The sequence below is a fragment of the Ctenopharyngodon idella genome, chromosome 1 (assembly GCF_019924925.1).
Source record: "Ctenopharyngodon idella isolate HZGC_01 chromosome 1, HZGC01, whole genome shotgun sequence".
Taxonomy (NCBI): Eukaryota; Metazoa; Chordata; class Actinopteri; order Cypriniformes; family Xenocyprididae; genus Ctenopharyngodon; species Ctenopharyngodon idella.
In genome coordinates, this window is record NC_067220.1 from 39,242,470 (window position 1) to 39,266,668 (window position 24,199).

The 24,199-nt window shown below is 36.5% G+C and overlaps 1 protein-coding gene across 2 annotated transcripts; it reads left to right on the forward strand.

The window, feature by feature from the left end:
- The first annotated feature begins 1,770 nt into the window (after positions 1 to 1,770).
- On the forward strand, positions 1,771 to 21,674 carry LOC127508062 (cytolytic toxin-alpha-like). 2 transcript variants are annotated; one of them, XM_051885762.1, is made up of 9 exons: positions 1,771 to 1,946; positions 5,512 to 5,731; positions 6,325 to 6,436; positions 6,578 to 6,635; positions 8,373 to 8,456; positions 8,853 to 10,553; positions 15,799 to 15,922; positions 19,083 to 19,181; positions 19,426 to 21,674. In XM_051885762.1, exons 3-9 carry the CDS (start codon positions 6,344 to 6,346, stop codon positions 19,478 to 19,480), a joined length of 2,214 nt encoding a protein of 737 aa, XP_051741722.1. In that variant the 5' UTR covers positions 1,771 to 1,946; positions 5,512 to 5,731; positions 6,325 to 6,343; the 3' UTR covers positions 19,481 to 21,674. The 2 variants fall into 2 exon arrangements, with proteins under 2 accessions (XP_051741722.1, XP_051741637.1); XM_051885677.1 differs by having other exon boundaries at positions 1,774 to 1,946; positions 19,423 to 21,674.
- Positions 21,675 to 24,199: the final 2,525 nt, after the last annotated feature.

A 24,199-nucleotide genomic window follows, 5' to 3' on the forward strand; every position in this document is an offset into this window, starting at 1 on the left:
TGCAGAGTTTATCTCCAATTTGCCTCAACACACCTCCCTGGAAGTTTCTACTATGCCTAGACCCTGATTAGCTGGTTCAGGTGTGTTTAATTGGGGTTGGAGCTAAAGCAAGATGGTGGCCCTCCAGGAACAGGATTGGACACCCCTGGCCTAAGTCTTTTAAGAGAAGTCAAATTGAGGGATGTAAAATGAGCATTTGCTCATTTTATTCAAAGTCTGAGTTGAATAAAAAGCTTTCAAAACTTATTTTTTGTTGTTGTTGTTGTTATAATCCTTATTTCATAATGTTACATCTCACCCTGGTGGATTTCATAATGTTACATTTCACCCCGGGGTCTGTTACAACTAACCCGGACTATGGGGTGAATTGTAACATTTCACTCCCCGTGTGTGAAACTAAACCACACATTTTCTCGTTGTGCTGCAAAGATAGCAGCTATGTCATTTAATAGCTGACACTTGTAACTAGTTTTTAATCACATTTTGAATGCGCTGGCTTAAAAGAACTCCAAGATACAGACAGAAATCAAATGTCAAAAATGTTACAACCATCCCCGGTCTCCCCTACTTGATCGTATGAATGTGAAGATCTAGAAATTGTTCCGTGAGAGTAATAAAAGTAATTAAAATTGTATTAAGAATATATGCTTTCAATCTACGTCATATAGAATTTTGTTGAGAAGTTGTTTTTTTTATCCTGAGAAATTTTTTATCATTAAAAGTTTGGCAGTTGTGATTATTGTGTTTGTGAAAGTGAGTGAAACACACTGATGGACTGACTATCATGTCAACTCTATCATCTAGTCATTCATGTCATTTTACATTTCTTTTCTCACCTTCAGTTAACTGGAATCTTTGAAATTTAGTTTGATAGAAATTTTTTTAGTCATAATTTTGAGTCAATTATATTTCATTGAATTGTTCCCAATGATGAATGTATTTTTTCTGTACTTCATGCATCAAAAGCATAAACTTTTGCAGACCAAAATCTTTTGCAGTAATAAGCAACATTGCCACCTAGTGTCAGTTTTTTATTTTTTTTACTCAAATATGGCTTAAAGGGATAGTTCAGCTAAATTTCTTCTGCTGCATACAAAGGAAGATATTTTGAAGAATGTCGGTAACCAAACAGTTGATGGGCCCCAATGACTTCCATAGTATTTTTTTCCCTTCCATACTATGGAAGTCAATGGGGTCCATCAACTGTTTGGTTACCCATATTCTTCAAAATATCTTTTTTGTGTTCAACAGAAGAAAGAAATTCATACAGGGTTGGAATAACTTGAGGGTGAGTAAATGATGACAGAATATTCGTTTTAAGTGAACTATCCCTTTAAAGAACATTTTAAAACGTTATTTTAAACGATACTTTAAGAATTTTTTATTTCTGGAAACTTCTGGAATCATAAAATGAATTGTGGTTAATTAATGTACCTATATTGACATTTAATAATAATATAGGATCTCTCTCTCTCTCTCTCTCTGACCTTTGAGTCAAAAAGGTTGAGACCACAGCTCTATTTAATACATTCTTGAGTGTATTTTAGCAGTTAAATCAGCGGATGGTGAAATTTTGTTTGTAATCTAAATTCTGATGCTCAACTGATCATATTTGTCTTGATGAGATAGCTGAACAAGGTGTTTATTAGTCTGTACAAAAAGGCATTTGATGTGTTTAGGATTTCACTATTGTCACTAGATGGCAGTGTGGCTTTAAAATAATGATTTGATTTTTAAACATGACTCTCCATCTTGTTTTTGTTTAAGTGTGAGTAATAACCTTTTGTAATCATTTACATAAAATCTGATTGCACACACAGTGAAAGGTCACATGCCAAACTATTTATCACAGAAGCTGAGGACAATCCCAGGTCAGTCCTGGATAACTTTCCACATCTTATTTACAGTATCTGGGATTCCTAAATTAGACCCTAATCTTCCTGCCGGTGAGTGCTTTAATTCCACAAATAATCTGAATGTCGGGAAATGCCAGTCACAGGATATTTTATAGGCTAAACTTAATTTTATATATTTATATATTTTACACAAGCCTGAAAAGTATGTATACAGTTGCTAAATGCACAGAATTGAGTTAGGAAAGGATTTAGATATTTACTCTAGCGTTATAAAGCTATTTATTAAATGTTTTAGTACCAAACACTGGATTAAACAAAACCACATTTGATTTAATGGATAGATGCACCCTGAAGAACCCCCAAGAAATCATGTCCACAAAGCCATGTTCGATGGTAAATATACAGCTGTCGAAATCCGTCACAGCCTCCTCCAAAACTAGTCTAAGAATACTTGAGCTCTAAAACATTCAGTTCCATGGAAGAGACTGTGAACATCTGGATGAGGGTGACAAACCAAATCATAATCACTTTAATTGTTTATGACATTTTACATCATTGTCTCTAAGTAAGGTTGATCTTTTCACTTTTGTACATTAGGCTAAACAAACCTTAAATAAATCCAGCTGTAAAGATGTGAAAGTTTCCATTGCAGTAGCAGCCATGTTGTTTGTCTGTGATTAATGTTTAGATAAACAAAGACCAAGTTCATCTCATTCACGCATCAAACAGCTGTGCAAGAATCAGATAAACACGCAATTATAGCAGCAGTTGTTTTTTATGTCTAATGATGTCTCAGAAACGAAATCTGTGGACTGTGCACAGTGTGGACTGTGGGAAGTGGAATAAAATCAGAAGTGTTCCTTCTTTTAGTTCCAGCCTCCTCTGTCTAAGCAAAAGCGTTTGTATCTCTGTTCCTACAAAGCTGCAGATGGAGATCAAAGCCTGTGGACTGATGTGTCCGCATGTTGCTGGCTGCTTCATGAAATATTTTTATTCTACATTGGTCTATGTATTCTCTGCTCTACTGATTTGTCCATTTGAAAATTTCCAGGTTTATACAATTCCACATGCTGAAGATAAAAGCTTTCCCTCCATTCTCCTCTCCTCCCATAGGTTACTTTCTAGCCTTCTTTAAATTAGCAATCATGCTTTACATGCATAAAATTTAAATGCGAATTCCATGCTTATGTTTATATGTCAGAATTAGAATTGTATACTATTATATTTCATAGAAAGATTACTTCCGGTCCTCGAATCTGATGAGAAGCTGTGCTGATTTACATAGCACTGGGACTTTTCACTGTTTGACTCTTTCTGCACTTTACATGTTTAAAGTCACCATGAAATCAATTACAACATTGACAATTCTTGTTATTTTTTACGGAATTATGGAATAATTATTATTATTATTTTTTTTAAATTAACGACAGCCAACGACAGAACTGTTAGCATGCTTTGCTCAAAATTTTGCCTTGGCCTTAGAACTGGTACACCGTTTTCGCTAAAAGACAGGGGTGTCCAAAAATGTGCTCCTTAAAATCAGAGGGAAATGATAGGTGAATAACACAGATGTAGAAGCACCTAACACTGGTTGTAAGCCTAAACTTGACATAAACTTTAAATCTGTCCCTTCAAATCTGATTGGTTGATTAGAATGTTGTTCCAGGATCAACAAAGATGTTAATCTAGGAACATGTTGCATTTGGTGTAATCAGGTTCTGTGTCCTGCAGAGTTTAGCTCCAACCCTAAGCTAATCAAGGGCTGTGTCTGATACCCTTAAATTTGAGGGGACAGCAATTTTAGGGGTGTCCAAAACCATAGTGGACGTTTTTGAGTGCACTCATTCAATCCATTATTGCACAGCAATAACAGCTAGAGAATACCCATAATGCACTGTGAGGGGCACATCGAATGAATCCCCGTTGGAGCTGGAGTGACTGAGGGCGGAGGGCAGAGCTAGCCGTAGCAGAAGGGGTGGAGGGCCAGAAAGCATAAATTAATGTTGTAAAATGTTGAACGTTTTCAATAAATGTCATTTTTGTGAAACATAAAGTGTCTTTTTTATTTTTTATTTTTACAGTACACAAAATTTATGCAGTAATGAAAATATAGCATCCAGCTATTCTGATGACAATTAGAGTACTGCAATTATTACTGTAATAGAAACAATATAGATACCGTGATTCAATTTACAGTAAGCCCACTGTGAAATGAACTACAGCAATTTACTTGGTAATTGCTATCAGTACTGTGATTAAATTTACAGTACCATACTGTGATTGATTATTACTGTAAAAAATACAGTATTTTTAAGTTATTGTGACTACATTTACAGTAAGCATGCTGTGGAATGGACTACAACAGCTTACTTGCTAATTGCTGCCAGTAAGTTACTGTACATTTCACAGTGTTCTTTTTACAGTGTACATTTTGTGCTCTTCTTGGAAGGCTCAGTTCAAATTCAGCTCTGGATTAAAATTGCTCAATTGTGCACTGGCGCCCTAAGCTCATCAATGGCAAAGTGCTTTACCAGTGGAGGAAATGTTCAGTTCAACATATTCCTGCCATCTACAAGAATATTTTTAAGCATTTTGAATTCAGTTGAGGTGCTGTATCAACCCAGATATTGTTAAATATCTATCAAACATACCTGATTCAACTCATCAGCTTGTTAACTGAAATGCTGGGCCCTATCATACACCTGGCGCAATGTGGCACCAAGCGCGACGCCAAGTGTTTTTTGCTAGTTTCAGCCCAACGCAGTTATCATTTTCACGTCCAGCTCGGCGTTGTTTAAATAGCAAATGCATTTGCACCCATTTGTGCGCCCATGGACGTACTAGTCTGAAAATGAGCTGTGTTCAGGCGCATTGTTGGCTCGTTGCTATTTGGCAACTGAAATAGACTGCACCATTGACCAACTGAAACCTGGTCTAAAGTCAATGGCGCACTATTTGTTTTGTTATTTAAAGAGCGCGTTAGTAATATGCGCCTATATGCGGGTGCACAATGCACGTACATTCTGCTTATTACACAAGCATGCCAAATATTAAAAATAAAAGGATTACAATGTAAAAGATTGTTATTGTGTGCATAAAGATAAAAATACTTTGGAGGAATCCGGCTTTTCCCGTAGGTGGACTGCTTGCGCACTTTAATCTTGCGCACGAGCAGATCCGTTTCCTCACTAAAGAAGTGGTCAGTTTTTCTGCAAGCAAATCCCGCCATGTAAAAAGCGAATCCGCCATGGCGCGAGCGCAAGGGAATGGGAGATGAGACTTTGATTGGTTTATTGCACGTTATGCTCAAAACACACCCATTACTCATTAAGAGAATAGGGACAACCCTTTTAGACCATGCACCAGGCGCGCCGACCATTTTTCCCATCCTTAAACTAGCAAAAGTGGATTCGGACACACCCTAAGTGCACTTGCGCCATGCGCTTTAGACTATGCGCTTAGATCGTTAAAATAGGGCCCGCTGTATCAGAAAACTTTGTATGGACAAAAACGGATTCTTCAAAATATCTTCCTTTGTGTAAAAAAACCTCTTTAAAACTGCAAAATGGCAAGTAAATAATGTCACAATTTTCATGAACTGTCCCTTTAATATGCAGCATAATGTCCAATAATAATGTGTAATAATATTACACAGGTCCCAGACTATTATCCACCAGAAATGCAGAAGTAACAGCACATCAAGTATGTTCCCCGACTGGCGGTGAGTATAACCAGATGTGTTTCAAGAACAAACTCCAAAAAATGACTCATTCTCTCAAAAATGGGAACACACGTTTCACTACAATTCAAGCTTCAGACTTCAACTGAAGACATTATCAGAAGACTTCTCTTACCAAGGACAATCAAAACTCAAGGTAAATTTATTTATCAGCTTTAAAACTGATAAACAGGAGCACATTCATGCTGTCATAACACTACAGTGGTGGTTTTTAGTGTGGCACACAAAGCATAGGACTTTTTTTTTCTGCATGTTGCACAATTATGCCAAAAGCAATTCAAGAGAGCTGCAGCCCTATAGCATTATTCAACACCGCCACAGAAGCAAATATTAATTAAATTGTCTGATTAATTTCAGTGGTGTCAACTGTGTACCATTTTATATTTGCATCAAGTGCAAGTCTGCAGCTAGTATTAATGTATGAATTTAGTATTATAAGTATTATACAGTATTAAAGTTTGATGATCGTCCAACTAAAATGTTTCAGAAAAACATTCTATGCATGAACAATGTTTTTGTGCTAAAGTTTTGGGAATGTTATTAAAGACTAGATAACTTTGAAGGAATGCTCTGTTAACATTACTGGAAGAACGTTTGTTCGTAACTTTGAGAGAACCTTGCCAAAACATTTGTTGCCAAATTTCTGAGAACATTCCCTGTTAGCTGGCTGTTTCCATACTAAACTAATTAATTCAGGGGCATATTCTATTCTGACTTTCATTCAAACAGACTTGTTGATACTTCCAAGATGGTGGTGCTTTTGACATACATGGATCTGCTGAAATACATATATTTATTTACATATCTATGGCTGGCAACCCTGGCTGCACCAGATACACAGGTGAGTGCGCTCAATCAGACAAAATGCAGAAGCATGGCCAGATGTACTTCGAAAGAATGGGGGTTAAAAAAAAGTTAGCATTTTTGTGAAAGTTCTTTCTCTCTCTCTGTGAAAAATTATGAAACATTTCTTCAAAAACAGGAACTGTCAGCTGAAGACACCAGAAAAAAAACATTCAAAGGACATGCAGAGACTCCAGGTGAGATGCAACTTTAAAACAATATGAACAGGTATAGTGACAGCTTTATAGAGCTCATCAATATGACAGGGACAGTTGAAAACCATCTGAAAGAAAACAAATATCATTAATCAGATGCAAAAACATGTTGAAAAATTATACTATGGTATCCCATTTACCTCTTTAAAATTCACCCTGATATAGTTTACTTCTACAAAAAGTGTACATACTTCAAGATTAGCTTAAAAATTTGACAGGTATGGTATGATTAATTTTATGACACTCCCCATTCACGTTAAAGGAGTCTGTGAATGAGACTGACCGCTATAAGTCTCAAACTAGTAAATGTCGGCATTATGCTTTCTCCAATGATACAGATGATAATTCTGCCATCTGCTCTTTTAACTCTTCTAAGCTATTCAGGGTCTTTTTGACCCCAAATGACATTTGCTGAAATTAAAAAAAGAAGAAAAAAAAAGTTCCCTTGATCCAAATGGCATGAGACTTTGTAACAATGTCAACACTTTCTAGATCTACAAATAATAATAATAAAATAAAATAAAAAAATAAAAAAATTGGAATCTGGTTTTATGTTAGTGTGAGAAAAAAAAGACACACACTTAGAAAATGGATAAAATTCATCCTCAAAATCAGAAACAACGCAGAACACACATAGACAGATATGAAGTGGCATCCACAATGCAAAATGATCATGCTCTCTCTCTCTCTCTCTCTCCCAAATTTATAATGAAACCATCATATGATATCAATCATATCATATAACAAAATACCATATTTATTGTTACTACTGTAAAGCTATTTTAAATTATTATGGGATCTCATTCAATGCTTTCAGAATTTTTACTTTTTAAAATAATTTTGTTTCTGTATTTTTAAAATGAACATGTTTTAATGACAGTATATTTATTGAACAAAAATGAATTCTTTTATTCATCAAAACAAACAGAAAATAGTACAAACTTAGCTAAAGTGATGCCTTTAGCCCTGTTGCTAAAACATAAAATTATTTGTATAGACTATACATTTAAATTACACACAAGGAAGTTTTTTTTTTTTTTTCATAATAACAATGTTGTATTAATAAATCTTTAAAGAGATAATTATGTTTCCACTCTGTTTTTTTTTTTTTTTTACATTTAAATTGTGGCTGTCAAAAAAAAAAACCATGACGTAGCCTATTTATTCAAACACATTAAATTAAAGAACAGGTTAAGTAAAAATACAATGATTATGCAATATGCTGCATATATTTAGCACAATTCTCCTCTCTAGAGTTCATGTTTCTAGCTAACGAGTTTTAAATGGCTATTCTGATACGTGAGATTGTTTACAAGCTGTTTTACATCTTTCCGCTGTTGAAATACTGATTACATGACTGATGACTTGATACGCATTTCGGTAAGTTGTACTGTATCTTTCAACATACTTTCTGATGTTCATTCATGTTTATTTAATGCTATAGTAGCAAAGAGGGAGAGATGATCAGTTCATGTGTAACCTACACCTACAACGATCATGTGCATGTTGCTAAAAACATAAGATATATATACTATCTTGTAATAAATATTGATTATGAACAATATGAAAGGCATTATGATAAAATTTAGATCAAACTGCCCAGCTCTACTGCCTAGCCTGCTTCATGAGACAGGCTTCATAAAGCCATGTTATCTTTGTGATGGTTTAATTAAACAGTATTTAATAATGTGTAAACGAATTTACATTTGTTATTTGCAGACATGCACATTGAAGTGGCGGCCCTGGGAAGACCTCTTTTCCCTGGTATGCTTTATGACTGCCGTAAGGATTCCTTCATTCCAGGTGATGTATTAAAAAAAAAAAAAAAAAAAAAAAAAAAAGGCAAATTTTCCCCTTTTTCATCATATTTTCATGTTTAGTGTGTTTTACTTTAATTTTCATGGACTTTTAGTTGTTTCTTTTTCCTACCTGTTTCCTTTTTTTATTTTCTTTCTCTTTGTTGGATACTATTGTTTTTGATTAATTTGTACGCCTGTTTGAGTTTACTTTGTTTAACAAATACACTGTACGTTGATCAAGCCTTTGCATTTCATCTTCTTCATTGGACTGAAAACGTTACATATGTGTTAAATCACCTATTTACTAGTCCTTGTGTAACAACACCATAAAACCTGCATGTTTAACCGTACATCACTTTCTCATACATACAGTCACTGTTAAAGCCACTTCTCATTTCAGGTATTACTCTGTGGGATAAGAAATCATTGAAGAATGATTTGGACACCCATCCACAGCCCCAGACAGATTTGAAGTTCAGTAGCTCTGACTCTCTCTCTGATAAGTCCAGTCTCATGGATATAAGTGCTTCCCTGAAGGCCAGTTTCTTGGGTGGGCTGGTGGAGGTGGGAGGATCTGCCAAGTACCTGCATGACACCAAATCCTCAAACCAACAGTCCAGAGTTACAATTTATTACAGTGAGACCACAAGATTTGAACAACTCACTATGACTCAGCTGGGTAATATCAACTACCCTGAGGTATTTGACCAGAAAACTGCAACTCATGTGGTCACAGCTGTACTGTATGGAGCTCAGGCCTTCATGGTGTTTGATAGGACATTTTCAAAAGAGGAAAAAGAGCAGGATATTGAGGGTGAATTGAATGTGATGGTCAAGAAGATCCCTGAATATTATATTGAGGGAAAAGGATCTGTAAACATGACAGATAGTGATAAGAAAATAGCTGAGAATATTGCCTGCACATTTCATGGTGACATCCATCTTAAGCAAAACCCCACCACATACATGGATGCCTTGGATTTGTACAAGCAGCTCCCCACTCTGCTGAAGGAGAATCCACAGAATGCAGTTCCAGTAAAAGTCTGGCTTTATCCTCTTCATCTACTGAATACAAAAGCAGCTCAGTTAGTGAGAGAAATCAGCACAAGTCTGGTTTCCAACATTGAAGATATAATGAAGGTACTGGATGAGGCAGAGAGGACATCCAATGACCTCTTAAAAAATACTCTGGTAAATGTTTTCAGTGACCTCAAAGAAAGGCTACTGTCATTTCAGGATTCATTTAGAACTTACAAAACAGTCCTTCAGAAAGCTGTCAGCATGGTCTTGCCTGCTATTCGAGGAGAAGAAGGAATGAAGGAGAAGTCACTAGAAGACATCCTGAAGATTCACTATGAATCCCCTTTTAATGCTGGCAAGCTTAACCAGTGGTTAGATGATGCAAAATCGGAACTTAACCTCTTGAGCTCTTCCATCGAGAAACTGGAGGGAATCAAAATTGAAGACTCAGATGGTCTCAACGCCATCCTACTTGATCCTGATATTGATGTTGTGGTGTGCTTTACCTTCACATCTCTGAATGAAGACCCGTATGTTTCAGCCCTGAGGGAGTTTCTGAAATCTGACAAGTTTAAGGAGCTTGATAAGAATGAGACCTTGTTTTCCGTGGCGTCTGTAGGAAAGTGGTTCAATGATCCTGATGTCATTAAAAAGATGAGAGATAACTTATCTCATTTCAGAGGTTTTTCAGAGGCCAACAAAGATGAAAAGAAAATCCGATTCATTATGTCTGCCATCTCCAATCCCTCTAATAAAGGCTCCTCCATCTATCTGTATGAAAAAGGAAAACTGACAGACACACAGTTCCAGCCCGTGACCAAACCGCCCCCACCAATAGTGAAGGGTGTCCTGTACCACACTGTGTCCCTGAAACTGCAGAAATCTCCAACTGGAGAAACAGTGAAGTACAGAGTGGAGTACAAGCAAGAAAATAATCAGTGGCTTTTCATAAACACAGCTGATGAAGACTTTACTCTGACTGGATTGGAGTCTGGAAAGGAGTACTTGATCCGCTACAGGATAGTGGGTATAGTGGGAAGGAGTGAAGCCAGTGACACTGTCAGCCCCATGCCATCCACAGGTAAGCGTTATCTGCACATTTATGCACAAATCTTTTTTATTATCATTTCATTGGCTACGTTCACACAGCAGTATTTGGATTGACAATTGTATTTACTCACAGGCATGACTGTCAAACTGTCCTGTTCATACAACAGGTTACATCATTTTTTTAGCAGTTACTATACAAACAAATTGAGCCAGAATTAAACTTCAGTTTCCTGCCCGTGTGACACATTTCCTCATCAGTAGGGTATGCAGGGAATGTGCGCATGCAGTCTGAGGTCTCTTTTCTGTGTTTACAATAGCGAGAAAATTACCTGTAAACAGTGACAATGACAAAAGTGAATGACAGTTCTCGCAAGATAGAGTTAGGGCGTTCACAAAAAAAAAAAAAAAAAAAAAATCAATATGACTGTTGACTAAAAACAGGAGGACAACAGAAATATTCTCAGGGAAGAAAGTACATGCATACTTTTGGGGGGTTTTATAGGCTTTGCGTTTGTGTTATGTTTTTAATCTTTATTTCTCAAAATTGTATGCATGTGTGCTTTTCCTTGGTGTGCCTGTGTGAACCTCTGTTCTCATGCTTTCTCATGAATGTACACAGGAGAGCAACAGCCGAGATCCAGATTTTTGCTAAATGATAAATGACATTTCTTGCCAAACCCTATTGTATGCCTTCAAAACACTTGGAATATATGGCACAAATCACATTTGATCATTTTATTATTCTTTCGTGCCCTTTTTTAAAGTGCCCCTATTATGGATTTTTGAAAATTATCTTTCATGTAGTGAATGAAGTGAATGAAAACATCCTGCAAAGTTTTAAATCTGAAAGTGCACCATATATAAAGTTATAAAGTTCTCAAAAGTAAGAGTCGACTCAGAGTCAATTAAACGAGTCGTTTGTAAAACGAATGAATCCCAAGCCGTTTCGTTGTCACAACGAAACATTAGCATATTGTCCGCCCATATATTGCGCGCACAGACGCCAGGGAAAATTCACTTTTTCAACTCTGCGAGTGAAGAGAATGATCACCTCTCTCGGACGGCTGGTCTCCTTCCTTCCCACCCGATGCACGACATCCACAGCCTCCGTCATGATAGAAGCAAACTCAGGCATTATCTTGCCAAGGAGTTGGATCACATCCTCTCTTATGCGTTCATCTGGGTTCTCCTTAGGACCCTTTATACGAAGACACCATCTCCTTTTGTGCCTTTCTTCATCCAACACCCGAACTTTCAGATCATTGTTGACTTCATTCAGTGTTTCAATTTGCTTCTCCATCATTCTGATTTTGTCTTTGCGTTCTTTTAACTCCTGCGCATTAATTTGGATGGATTTGGCAACGCTTGCGATCATCGCACTGTGTTGCTTCATTTGCATGCATATTTCTTTATGTTGTACATCTACCTTGGTTCCCAGGGCTTTAATCACTTCCAGTATAGCCGAATTGGACACCTAATTTTCCTAACTCTCTGTCGGTTTTCTGGATTTTTTCCGCTTTTGGGGTTTACACGGTGTGGGTGGATCAGATTCAACTCCTCACTCCCTTTTCCTTGAACCTACGGTTATTTCCATAGCGTATCTAAGATCCTCCATATCTATTATGATATTCAATCACTTGGGGTATGTTTTGCTTACAAAATTAGCAGGTGAAGGTGGAATATAACTTGTAAAATTAATAACTTGGGATTTATGTGAGAGCTTGTAACAACTTGACTACTCAGTCCGTCATCTTGCCAGAACCAGTCCAGAAGTCATGGAATATGCAGTTGCATATAATAGAAGTTGAGTAAACTTTAAATCATAAGAAAGAAACATAACATTGTGTCATGAAGACAACACAGAAGGTAGTCAAAATAAACCAAAGGAATACATATAGGACAAATACACAATGCGATTAGTAGTATTGTCTACAGTCTTGGTAACATCCAGGTTAGAAATATAATTTAAAGAAGAATACACATTATAACTGATAGTGTTGAGTGAACAAATATGTTTTAAGCTTTGATGTAAATTCACTGAAAGAGGTAATTGTTCTGAGTGCCAAAAAGGAGCGAGTTCCAAAGTTTGGGTGCCATGATAGAAAAAGACCTGCCGCCCATTGATGATAAACGGAACCTAGGCACACAAAGAAGTTCAGAACTTGAATACCGGAGTGAGCGGGAAGGAATATAGGAGAAAGATTGGAGCCAAGACCAGGAGAATTTTGTATGTAATGTAATGTAATGTAGATGATATGGGCAACAGTGAAGAATAAATAGCATAGGAGTGATGTGGGCAGATTTTTTTAGTGGAAATTAATTTTCTGGCAGCAGAATTTTGAATGTACTGCAGACGAGAGATGTTGTGAGCTGGTAGACCAGAAAAAAGGAGTGTTACAATAGTCTGCATCTTTCCTGCTGATTAAAGGATGAAGTTGCACGATACGACGAAGTTGGAAACAAGCAGCTTTGGAGAGTTTGCTGATGTAGACCTCCAAGGTCTGATGGGTCTAGAGTGATACCTAAATTTCTAACAGTGGCAGATGGTAATATAGATGTGGCATCAAGGTCAAACCTAGAAACTTTTGTTATATTTTTTATTAGAAATGGGGAACCAGTTATTAAAATTTCTGTCTTACACAAGTTCAAGCTAAGAAGATTAGAGTGTAGCCAGACTTTTAACTCACTGACACATGAAGATAATGAGGCAGTCGAGTGGATAGAATCTGGCCGGCAAGCAGTATATATCTGGATATCATCTGCATAACAGTGGTAGTTAAAACCATGGTGACAAATTATTTGGCCAAGAGGCTGAATGTTGATAATGAATACTAAAGGTCCTAGAACCGATCCATGGGGAACACCCTGTTTGAGTGAGACAGTGGGAGATTTGGAATTGTGCAGAGAGATGTAGTAATGCCTATCTGTAAGATATGAAGAGAACCAGGATAATGCAGAGTCTGAGATGCCAATTTCTGAAAGGCGAGCAGAAAGCTGAGCAGAGGTCGAGTAATAAAAAATAGAAAGACTGCCCGAGTCACCACAGAGTAAAAGATCATTGACCACCTTTACTAGAGCCGTTTCGGTGCTGTGCTGTAAGCAGGAAACCAGACTGAAAGATATCAAGTTAGATTGTTGTGGATTAGAAATGACTGCAGCTGAGTGACGACAGCCTTTTCCATGATTTTTGAGACAAATGGCAAGTTAGAAATTGGACGGTAGTTAGATAAATTTGCCGGATCCAAATTAGTAGAGATGCACCGATGTATCGGCCAACAATCGGTATCGGCCGATAAAAGCTATTATTATCACTATCGGCCATCGGCCGATTGTTTAAAAACAGCCGATGATCAGGGCCAATTATATCCTGTCAATCAAAAGGGTGCGGAAAAACATGTTCAGACTGCAACTCATACATACTGTGTGTGAAGAAAATCAGACTTGTGTTGAATTTCTTCTTCTTCTTCTTCTTGGCAGTTGGCAAACCAGCTGTTGTGTTGAATTTTAACGCATTAACAGTTTAAAAATAGTGACGCTAAAGCAGGCTCTTTTTGACCCTGTGAATCACCCGTATTTTAAGCTAGTGTTGCCAGGTCTGCGTTTTTATTTGTAATGCCTCCCATCCAATAATCGCAAAAGGCTTTGTGCTTTGTTACTTCTGATAAGAATAAAAGTTTAAGTTTTCAAATTCTGTACATTTAATCATGAAATTCAAACAATAAATGGCGTTTTGACGCTCTTAAATGTGACGTGTCAGATCGCTTTTCTTCCTCTTCAGTAGGGCTACATGTTATATCTCGAAAAACATGCATGATCATCAGAGGTATGTTGAAAGATATAGCCTAGTACAACTTACCAGAATGTATCACGTCTCATGTAATCACTTTATTTGTGCTTCAACCGCAGAAAGACGTCAATAAAACAGCTTGTGAACAATATGTCACATCATGTCAAATTTACCTCAGGAATGTTTTCCAATGTTCACAGTTCCTTAGCTATCTATATATAAAAAACACTAGAAAGGAGCTTATTTACTGTTGATTATGTTTGTGTAAATTTGCCATGAAGACAACAAGTGCTTATGAAAACTACCTTATGTGATAATAAGTTTTATACAAACATTTCAGTTTTTATTTGAGTGTAGACTAATTATTATATCTGAAAATAAACAGCAGCTGAATATAAAACTTCTGTTGTTAATTGTAACCTCTAATATTGTAGTGTACAAAATGAGAGGGTTCCCTGTATAGTTTGCAACATTATTTGGGAGAGATTTTTTTTCCTTAAGAAAAACCAAACTATCGGTATCGGTATCGGCATTGGCCGATATCATTCTGAATAATCGGCTATCGGTATCGGCAGAGAAATTTAGTATCGGTGCACCTCTACAAATTGTTTTTTTTTTTTTTTTTTTTTTTTTGAGAATAGGGGTAAGTACAATCCCAGCCAAGGAGGGTACCGATCCAGTGTCTACAAAGTGAATGTGCAAAGACTAAGCCAAACTCCCTTTGCAAAAAAAGGTAAAACAACGATGTTGGACGATTTTGAAGTTGGAGGAGCAAATGAGATGGAGTTTTTCACCCTACCGCGGTACTTCTGCCTACATCAAGCGTGACCTTTCCAACATGATTACAAATGCTTTTAACCATTCAAGCATCACAAGACAAACGAGAATGCGCTGTCTGTGAATGTTGTCTGTGTGACACATGACTTGTGCACAGAAAGACGTGCGCCAGTATCGAGTTCTCTTTCACACTAGAACAAACAATAAGCGCAGAATTATGCCAAAATGCCTGTCTTGTCGAGTATCCTCATAAGAGCAGTCTTAAATTAGTCTTAAATGAACTTAAAGAGTTCTGAGAAAATTAGATGCACGTCAGATCCATGCCATGTTCGGCAGCGACAGGTCTTAAAGTCATAGCAGCCTTATAAACCAGTTGCTGTGATGTGTCATTATTGTTAATCAAAGAACAAAAGAGAAAATTTTAGCTTTAATAAGGATTAATCTATTTTTCATTTATAATTTATGCAGTGAAGACTGTAAAGTATTTGATAACTTTCAACTTCAATAGAATTGTTTCTACAAATATTTGGAGAGTAGCCTAACTGTGAAATTATTACAATATAAAAATATTAAAATCTCCAAAGTTTTTAATCGCGATTAATCACGATTACAGAAAAAATGTGTGATTTATTTGTTAATTTATATATATATATATATATATCTGTCAGAATCATGGATTGTAAGTTAATCTTTCAATGTTATTCCCTAACAGTTCAACCTAAATCAATACCTGACAGATGCTGGTGTGTGGAGACTAAGAAATATGTCAGAAAGGAAACTATTGAAGAGTTCTCCATTTTCTCTATAAGACCACGCTGCGACAAAGTAGAAATTATGTAAGTGTTCATCTGTTAACCTGCATGTGATAAGACTTAATATATGCATGTGATGTAACTTAATTTTATTAAACATATTGTATTTTTGCATAATTAAAATACTAAGAGTGTTTTTAACAGGGTTATACTTAAAACAAGAGCAAAACTTTGCCAGTAAGACAAAATACACTTGAATTAAAGATTCATTCTCTGAAAACAAGTCTTATTACAGTACTAGTCAACATTTGAAGTGGATCTATATGACGTTAAATGATGGACAAAACAGCGCGAGCGCATAAACAGCGCGCAAGTGAATTACAGCAGTGTGCGCACAGTGACAAAGCTCGCATGTAAAATGTAAACTTGCAGATATCGCAAATCCCAAAGTCGAGCACAAAAAATATGATTGTGCAAACAAATCAACATGTTTTGAGGAGAAATAACAAAACAGGTCTCACGCGCACAGAACTGACCACAAGCGCGAGTTCTGTTCTGCACACGCGCGAGCTGAAATCTTCAGTTTTGACAGGGGGCGGTGTCCAAACCTGTGTTAACAAATGCTATTGGCTCCTTCTCTGAAACTCTTATTTCGGCTGGCTGCTTGTATTACGTATGTCCTCCTGTTGTGATTGGCTGTTGTTGGCCCTCTTGGTGGCAGGCAGTAAAATTTTCTATCTAGACTAAATTCATAAGTCTAAGTGGGGATTGTGTTGGGAATGGGATGGCAGACAGTAAAATTTTCTTTTTAAGTTCATACATCTGATACGTGATCTCGGCATAACAAGATGGTGATCTCATACGTGATCTCGGCATAAGTTGTTTTTTCATTAACTGTTTTCTTGATCTAGACATAAAAAACCGTTTTCTTACTATATAATTTTAACTTAAGTTGGTTTGAAACAACGGTAAAGTTGGGTTTGATATTGGGCATTCGTTAAACATTCGATATTTTCTTCAACATTAAATGATGTGTAGGCCTAATCATAAAATATTGGCGGTTCATGCTGTATCTCGTTCAGATCATGCACATAAAGCATTTTCTAAATAGCCGCAAGCAGCAATCATCGGAGCCTAAGCACCATCGCCCATTACCCTTAACGTAATACAGCATTTTAATAACAATGCATGGTCTGAGGTCTTCCGTAGGGCTACTCCAATTCACAAAGAATCTTACAGCCAATCAGAAAAAAAAATTTCAGAGAAGGCCAACAGCCAATAGCATTTGTTAACACAGATTTGGACACCACCCCCTGTCAAAACTGGGGCATGTTCAAGCCCAAACCGGTGCTCAACGTTTTGCTACGGTTTCCGGGTTGAACGACATGTTTCCTGGAAACGGTGTGCAACGGGTTTGAGATACGTAGTCTCTTGTTTGGTGGGTGTGTCAGAATTGTCAGCCCAATCAGCAGCAACATAAACCACGCGGTATTAAAGAGACAGCTCGCACAATGGGTATGAATGTAACATAAAAGTACTATACATAGATTTATATATTTTGCGCTTGTGGTCAGTTCTGTGCGTGTGAGACCTGTCAGGACTCGCTTCCCCTCACAACGTATTTATTGGTGTGCACAATCATATTTTTTCGTGCTCGAGTTTGGGATTTGCCATTTCTGAAAGTTTACTTTTTTTACAAGTGAATTACAAGTTCACACTGCTGTAATTCACTTGCGCGCTGTGTTTATGCGCTCGTGCTGTTTTGTCCATCATTTAGCGTCATAGGTTTCTTGTATACAAACAATACTGGATGCGCGCGCATTCAGGGGGCAAAACCGCTATCGAGTCTTATGCAGGAAAAACGCTTAACGTGGCTTAATGTACTAATACAGTGATATTAAAAGACCAAACTCAGTTAACATCATACTAATAAACCATACTATGTACAGAAAAGCAGTTGAGCCCAGAATATGAACGCAATTCGTTTTATTAGGCCTACACGTTGTGTTTTTCTCCCATAGAAAACCGTTACAAAGACCAAGCTTTATGTCACTGAATGTAGCCTACTAATATTAAAAGATAGTGATATTAAAAGATCAAATTCTGCACAAACCAATGTTTCTGTATAGTATGCTTTAGTGTTTACTAAGTTTGGTCTTTTAATGTCACTGTCTTAGTACATCAAGCCATGTTAAGCGTTTACTTTATGGGAGGAAAATGCTTAATTAAACGTGTTGCGTTCATATTATGGGCTCATCTGCTTTTCTGTACATAGTATGCTTTATTAGTAATGTTATTTACAAAGTTTGGTTTGTTAATAACACTGTCTTAGTAAATTAAGTCACGTTAAGCTTTTTCACGTTAAGCGTTTTCACATTAAACGTCCCGAGTTCTGCATGCACCTCACGGGAGGTATCAGCAGGCCCGGATTAACACAGTGTAGTGCCCTAGGGTGACCACATTTGAAGTCAATCCTCAAAGTCCCCTGACTAGTTCGGATTCAATAGCCAGCAGGGAGAGTGCAGACAGCCGCTTCTGTCTCATGGTTGTCCTGAGTTCATTCTTCACTCTTTTAAGTTGCAAGAAGTCTCGCCCTCGCAGTTGGCAACGGGCAGGGTAAAGAACAGTCTAAGTGCAACGAATAGCCTACACTTGGGAAAGTAGTCTGTACTGTAGCCCATTTTTTCGTAGGATTTGCAGCATATCCTCTGGTGAACGATTTTTCGAAAAAATAACTTTGGAAGCCTAGGTAGTGCGGACTCGGCCGATTATATTAAGAAATTAAGTCTCAGTAATGGTGAGACAATTGCTTTCTGCCCCCTATGCATGTGCATCTGTGATAACGTTGCACGGAAAGCCGTCTTGCTCGCGCTTTTTGTCCTTCATTTAACTTCATAGATCAAAACCTTTCATCAACGTTGTCCTAAAACCTTCTTTTTAGGAACTTTAATGTAGCCTACTAATGAGCCTAAAATGAACTTTTTTTGATCCACTTCAAATGTTTGACTATATTATGCAGTGTCTAAAAAGATTTTCAGATATTTTATTGGCAAAAAGGTCAAATCAGATTAAATAAAACTTTTTTTTTTTTTTCTTTTTTTTTGCAATGCATGCCATAAATTACTTTGCATTTCACACAGTTGCTAAGTAGACACACATAGGGATAAAGATCTAACTTTGTTGACATGATATAATAGAAGTTAGACTAAATCTTATTAATTTGATGTGTTTTCAATGTTTGCAGACTGACACTAAAACCTGTGAATAATACAAGTGAAGTCATGCAGCGCTGCTTGAATCCAAATTCAGCGCAAGGCAAGAACCTGCAGATTTGCTGGAAGAGGTACCAACATTTTTATTATGTCACTTTGTTTTTAACGAGTAATAATCAACTAAAACCACAATATTAGCTACAAATCTACTGGGACTAAAATATACTTGAAATACTTGAAGTAGATACTTGAAATAGATTTTACCAAGGTTAAGCATCAAAAAGTTAATTTTCTTAATGCTCTCTAATATATGTATATATTATATTAATGCATTAGATTAATGTGTGCACTTTTTTGTTATATTTGCAACAGCAGGAACACCAATCACACCTTTACTTTTAAGATGTCCCATTGCCTAATCCATAAATGAAAGTGCAGAAGAGCAAGGGAGGACTGAAAAAGGGGAATTTGGAAACTCAAGAAACACTACAATGGAATTCCATTCTGTCACATGACCTGGCCAGCACTGCCAATCAGAATCCTGGGATTTGAGTGTTGGCCTCATGCAGCTAATGGGAAATCACAGAAGACCTGAAAACACCAGGACGGCTGCCAGTAACTGCCAGACACAGATGTTGTCGACAAAAGCGTTTGAATTAGAATTCACTTGCTGTATGACTGAGACACTGAATGTATCATTACTCAAACAGTTAAACTATATTTAAATGGTTTTATAATGGGCTTATTTTTTAATATTTATTTTTATTGTTTTTTGTCGAGAACAGAAGAACACCTTATATAACAGAGAAAGAGAAAAAGCAAAAAAAAAAAAAAAGGTATAACAAAGGTTGCCATACATTACATATAAACCTTTAGTCATTTCACCAGTACATTATATCAGTAAACATTTATATACACTTACAAATACAATAATCTAAACCACAGAGAAACTTGTTAACCATTTCCTCCATTTGTTCTCAAAGATTTGCATTTGCAGCCAAAGTATATATGTGAGTCTTTCCATTTGTCTAACCTCTGCTACTATTTGGAACCAGTCTTCTCTCGTAGGTGGGTCTTCCTTGTACCATTTCCGGGTTATTGCCTTTTTACTTGTTGCCAGTAAAACCTTAAATAAATATTTGTCATCTTTTCCAACCTCATCTAATATAAAATGATTTTGGTAGGGTGAATTCAGGTTGATTGGGACACTTTTTCCAAGTCATCTCAATGCCAAAACGTGTCCCAATCACCCTGAATTCATCTCTGAATTCATGTAGAGTGAAAATACTATTAATAGTATACCATACAACCTCCCAAAAACTATTCACCTTTGGACATTGCCAAAATATATGCTATTTGTAAAAAGTTTAAACTCTGTTTCAATGAGAAATGCACTTGTAAGAGCAGGTCTCACCAAGGTGTCATGTTTTCTGAATAAGGGTGGTTAGCCCCAGAAGATACTGCGATAAAGACTGCACTTTTATCTGAAATTGTGGCTGCTGTACCTTCTGAATTTAAAAAATGTGCTTTGGATAAAGAACTATTAGAACAAAATGATGAAAACAAAATAAAAGTGTTTCCAGAATTGGAAGTAAACGTTTCTGTGGACTTATGGCAGGTAAAGGAGGGAGCTTTCTCACATTCAGCACTCCAGAACTTAGTTTTTTTATGAGGTGGGCAAGAAATCCATGTATCATGTTTGTGTAAAAGTAATGCGCTTTCAAGAACTGAAACAAGTATGTGAGTCTAAATGGCAAGAAATATTTGGTACAGACCTCTCACCTATAAGAAGCTGGAGAACTTTATATAAGGTTCCAAGAACTGGCCATTTACAGTGGAGGATCATACATGGAACAGATTCCAGTTATTGATATTTGCCCATTTTGTTCAGAAACTGTTTTTCAGTTATTTTTAGAGTGTAATAGATTAGAGCCACTTTTTCAAATGTTAAAAGAATGGTGTGATATGTTGGGTCATGTTTTTAGTTAACAAGGTTTTATGGTCCTAAGCAGAGCCGTTAAATAAGTATCGGTATAAAACAAGAAATGTTGATGTATTTCTGAATTATGGGAGAAGTTTCCACCAACACTGTTTTAACAAACAAAGGTTTGATTTCTTCCAGTTTAGTGGTTGAATTAACCTATTATAAACTTAAAAAATTGGTAACTTTTGGGGAAGTTTGGTGTTTAAATGGAATTTTATGCATGATAAGTGACAGTTGTTTGGGAATTAAGTTGTAATTTCGTTTAGAGTTTGGAAAGTTTTCTCAAACTCTCGAAAACAAGGGTCTGTCAAAGGTTTTTGGGGAAAAGAAGAACCCATAATGTATAACCCTATCTGAAAAAGTTTAAACTTTCATTGAGAAATGCACTTGTAAGAGCAGGTCTCATCAAGGTGTCAGGGTTTTGGAGTAAGGATGGGTGGTTAGCCCCAGAAGATATTGCGATAAAGATTGGTGTGAAATACTTGCGTTTTTCTGAAAGACTTTTAACTGAAATTGTGGCTGATGTACATTTTGAATTCATGTGCTCTGAACAAGGAACTATTATTATCATTTTTTTCATTTGTGTATAATTGTGTAAATCTGTTTTTAATTGTAATTAAAGGTTTTTTGAAAAGTCAAAGTCTCTCTCTCTTTCTGACCTTTGAGTCAAAAAGGTTGAGAACCACAGCTCTGTTTAGCTCTGAGTTTTGCAGTTAAATCAGCGGATGGTGAAATTTTGTTTGTAATCTAAATTCTGATGGTCATCTGATCATATTTGTCTTGATGAGATAGCTGAACAAGGTGTTTAATAGTCTGTACAAAAAGGCATTTGATGTGTTCAGGATTTCACTGTTGTCACTAGATGGCAGTGTGGCTTTAAAATAATTATTTGATTTTCAAACATGACTCTCCATCTTGTTTTTGTGAGTAATAACCCATTGTAATCATTTACACAAAATTGATTGTACACAAAGTGAAAGGTCACATGCCAAACTATTGAACTGCTCTTTCCAGATTTATCACAGAAACTGAGGATAATCCCAGGTCAGTCCTGGATGACTTTCCACATCTTATTTACAGTATCTGGGATTCCTAAATTAAACCCTAATCTTCCTGCTGGTGACTGCTTTAATTCCACAAATAATCTGCATGTAGGGAAATGCCAGTCACGGGATATTTTATAGGCTAAACTTAATTTTATATATTTATATATCTTGCAGGCCTGAAAAGTATGTATACAGTTGCTAAATGTACATAATTAAGTTAGTAAGGATTTTGATATTTACACTAGTGTTGTAAACCTATCTATTAAATGTTTTAGTACCAAGCACTGGATTAAACAAAACCACATTTATTGTAATGGATAGATGCACCCAGAAGAACCCCCAAGAAATCATGTAACACTTGCATATTTACGACACGCTTTTGTATCAGCCTCCTCCAAAACTGTCTAGTCCAAGAATACTTGAGCTCTGAAACATTCAGAACCATGAAGAGACTGTGAACATCTGGATGAGGGCGAATATGAGCTCTTCTCCAAACCAAATCATAATCACTTTATTTGTTTATGATGTAAGAGTGATGATGTGTGCTTCTTTGAATATGAGAAATTTCTTGATCCACTGATGAAAGATGTGAAGCATGGATAAACATTTCAGCATCTTTAACACTAATGAAAAGACAGAGCTTGGCAATACGACATAGGAGAAAAAATGCAGATTTGGTGACAGAATTGATATGAGCCTCAAAGCTGAGAGAGGAATCAAAAATAACACCAAGATTTTTAACCGTACTGGATGGTTTGATGAGAGTACCAACAATATCACAGGCAGAGTCAGTGGAAATTTGTGTTAGTAATAATAATATCTGTCTTGTCCATGTTTAATTTCAGATTTGAGCCATTCTTGTATTTCATTCACACAGGTGGCAGTTTTATCAATTTGAGTAAATAGAGCAGCAGATATACATTTAGTATATATTTGGATGTCATCAGCGTAGATATGATAATTAAAGCCATGACGATGTAAGATCTGACCCAGAGGTAGTATGTAAATGATGAAAAGCAACGGACCAAGAACGGATCCTTGAGGGACACCTTACTTCAGGGGGACAGTCAGAGATCTAAAATCCTGCACTGAAATGTAAAATTGTCTATCAAGAGCAGAACAACAGAGCAACACCAGAAATACCCACATCCAAGAGGCGTGAAATAAGTAAATCATGACAGACAGTATCAAAGGCGAATATCTAAATTTCGTTATGGATAACCGACAAAAAATGAGGCAAAAAAGAAAGAAAACAAACTGAAAAGCCGTTGGCCGAGGCATGTTTGTATTGTCGGAGCAATGCCAATTGTTAGCCAACCACGTTAGCTAAACCCCGTACGTCACATCACCAAAAACAGCAGGCTAAGAGGGAGACAACACACCCAGATAACAAACAGTAGACAAACTGCGCAACTGATAGAAATAGTGGTAACCAAACATTTTAAATAAATGTGCAAATGTGCCTCATGCCACAAAACAGCTAATGTCTTATGGTATAATTAACACTGTTTTGTGGATTTCTTTAACATGCATTGAGTAGTGTAAAATTTATAGAGTTAAGAAAAATAGACTTGGTACTGTAATTTCATTGTTGTGCATTGGACACAAACTGATATTTGACCCGTGTTATAGTCTGTCTTTTTTTAATTAGACTATTTATATAATTTGAATCAGTCTAGGCCTACACCGTGTGAAGAATTATTAGGCAAGTTGATTTTCTTTTCATTTTTTTTTCCAGGCACATTTTACCTATTCCAAACCACATCAATCTTAATAACTACTATTCATTTTGTATTTAATAGTTTATAAGGGATATGTAATTGTTAATGAAGGCTGGAAATGAAAAATGTCTTATATTGAGGTGTGCATAATTATTAGGCAGTTTTACTTTTACAGGCAAAATGAGCCAAAAAAGAGATTTAACTCAGACTGAAAAGTCAAAAATTATTAAATGCTCACGAGAAGGATGCAATACTAAAAACTGCAAAGTTAAGGCATGACCAACGGACAGCAAAATGCTTATTGGGTCAGCAGGGTCAGACAAAAACAGGTGGAGAAGAAAAGACATGTTAACTGCAAAATAATTAAGAATTAAGGTGAAGAATTAAGTGTGAAACCA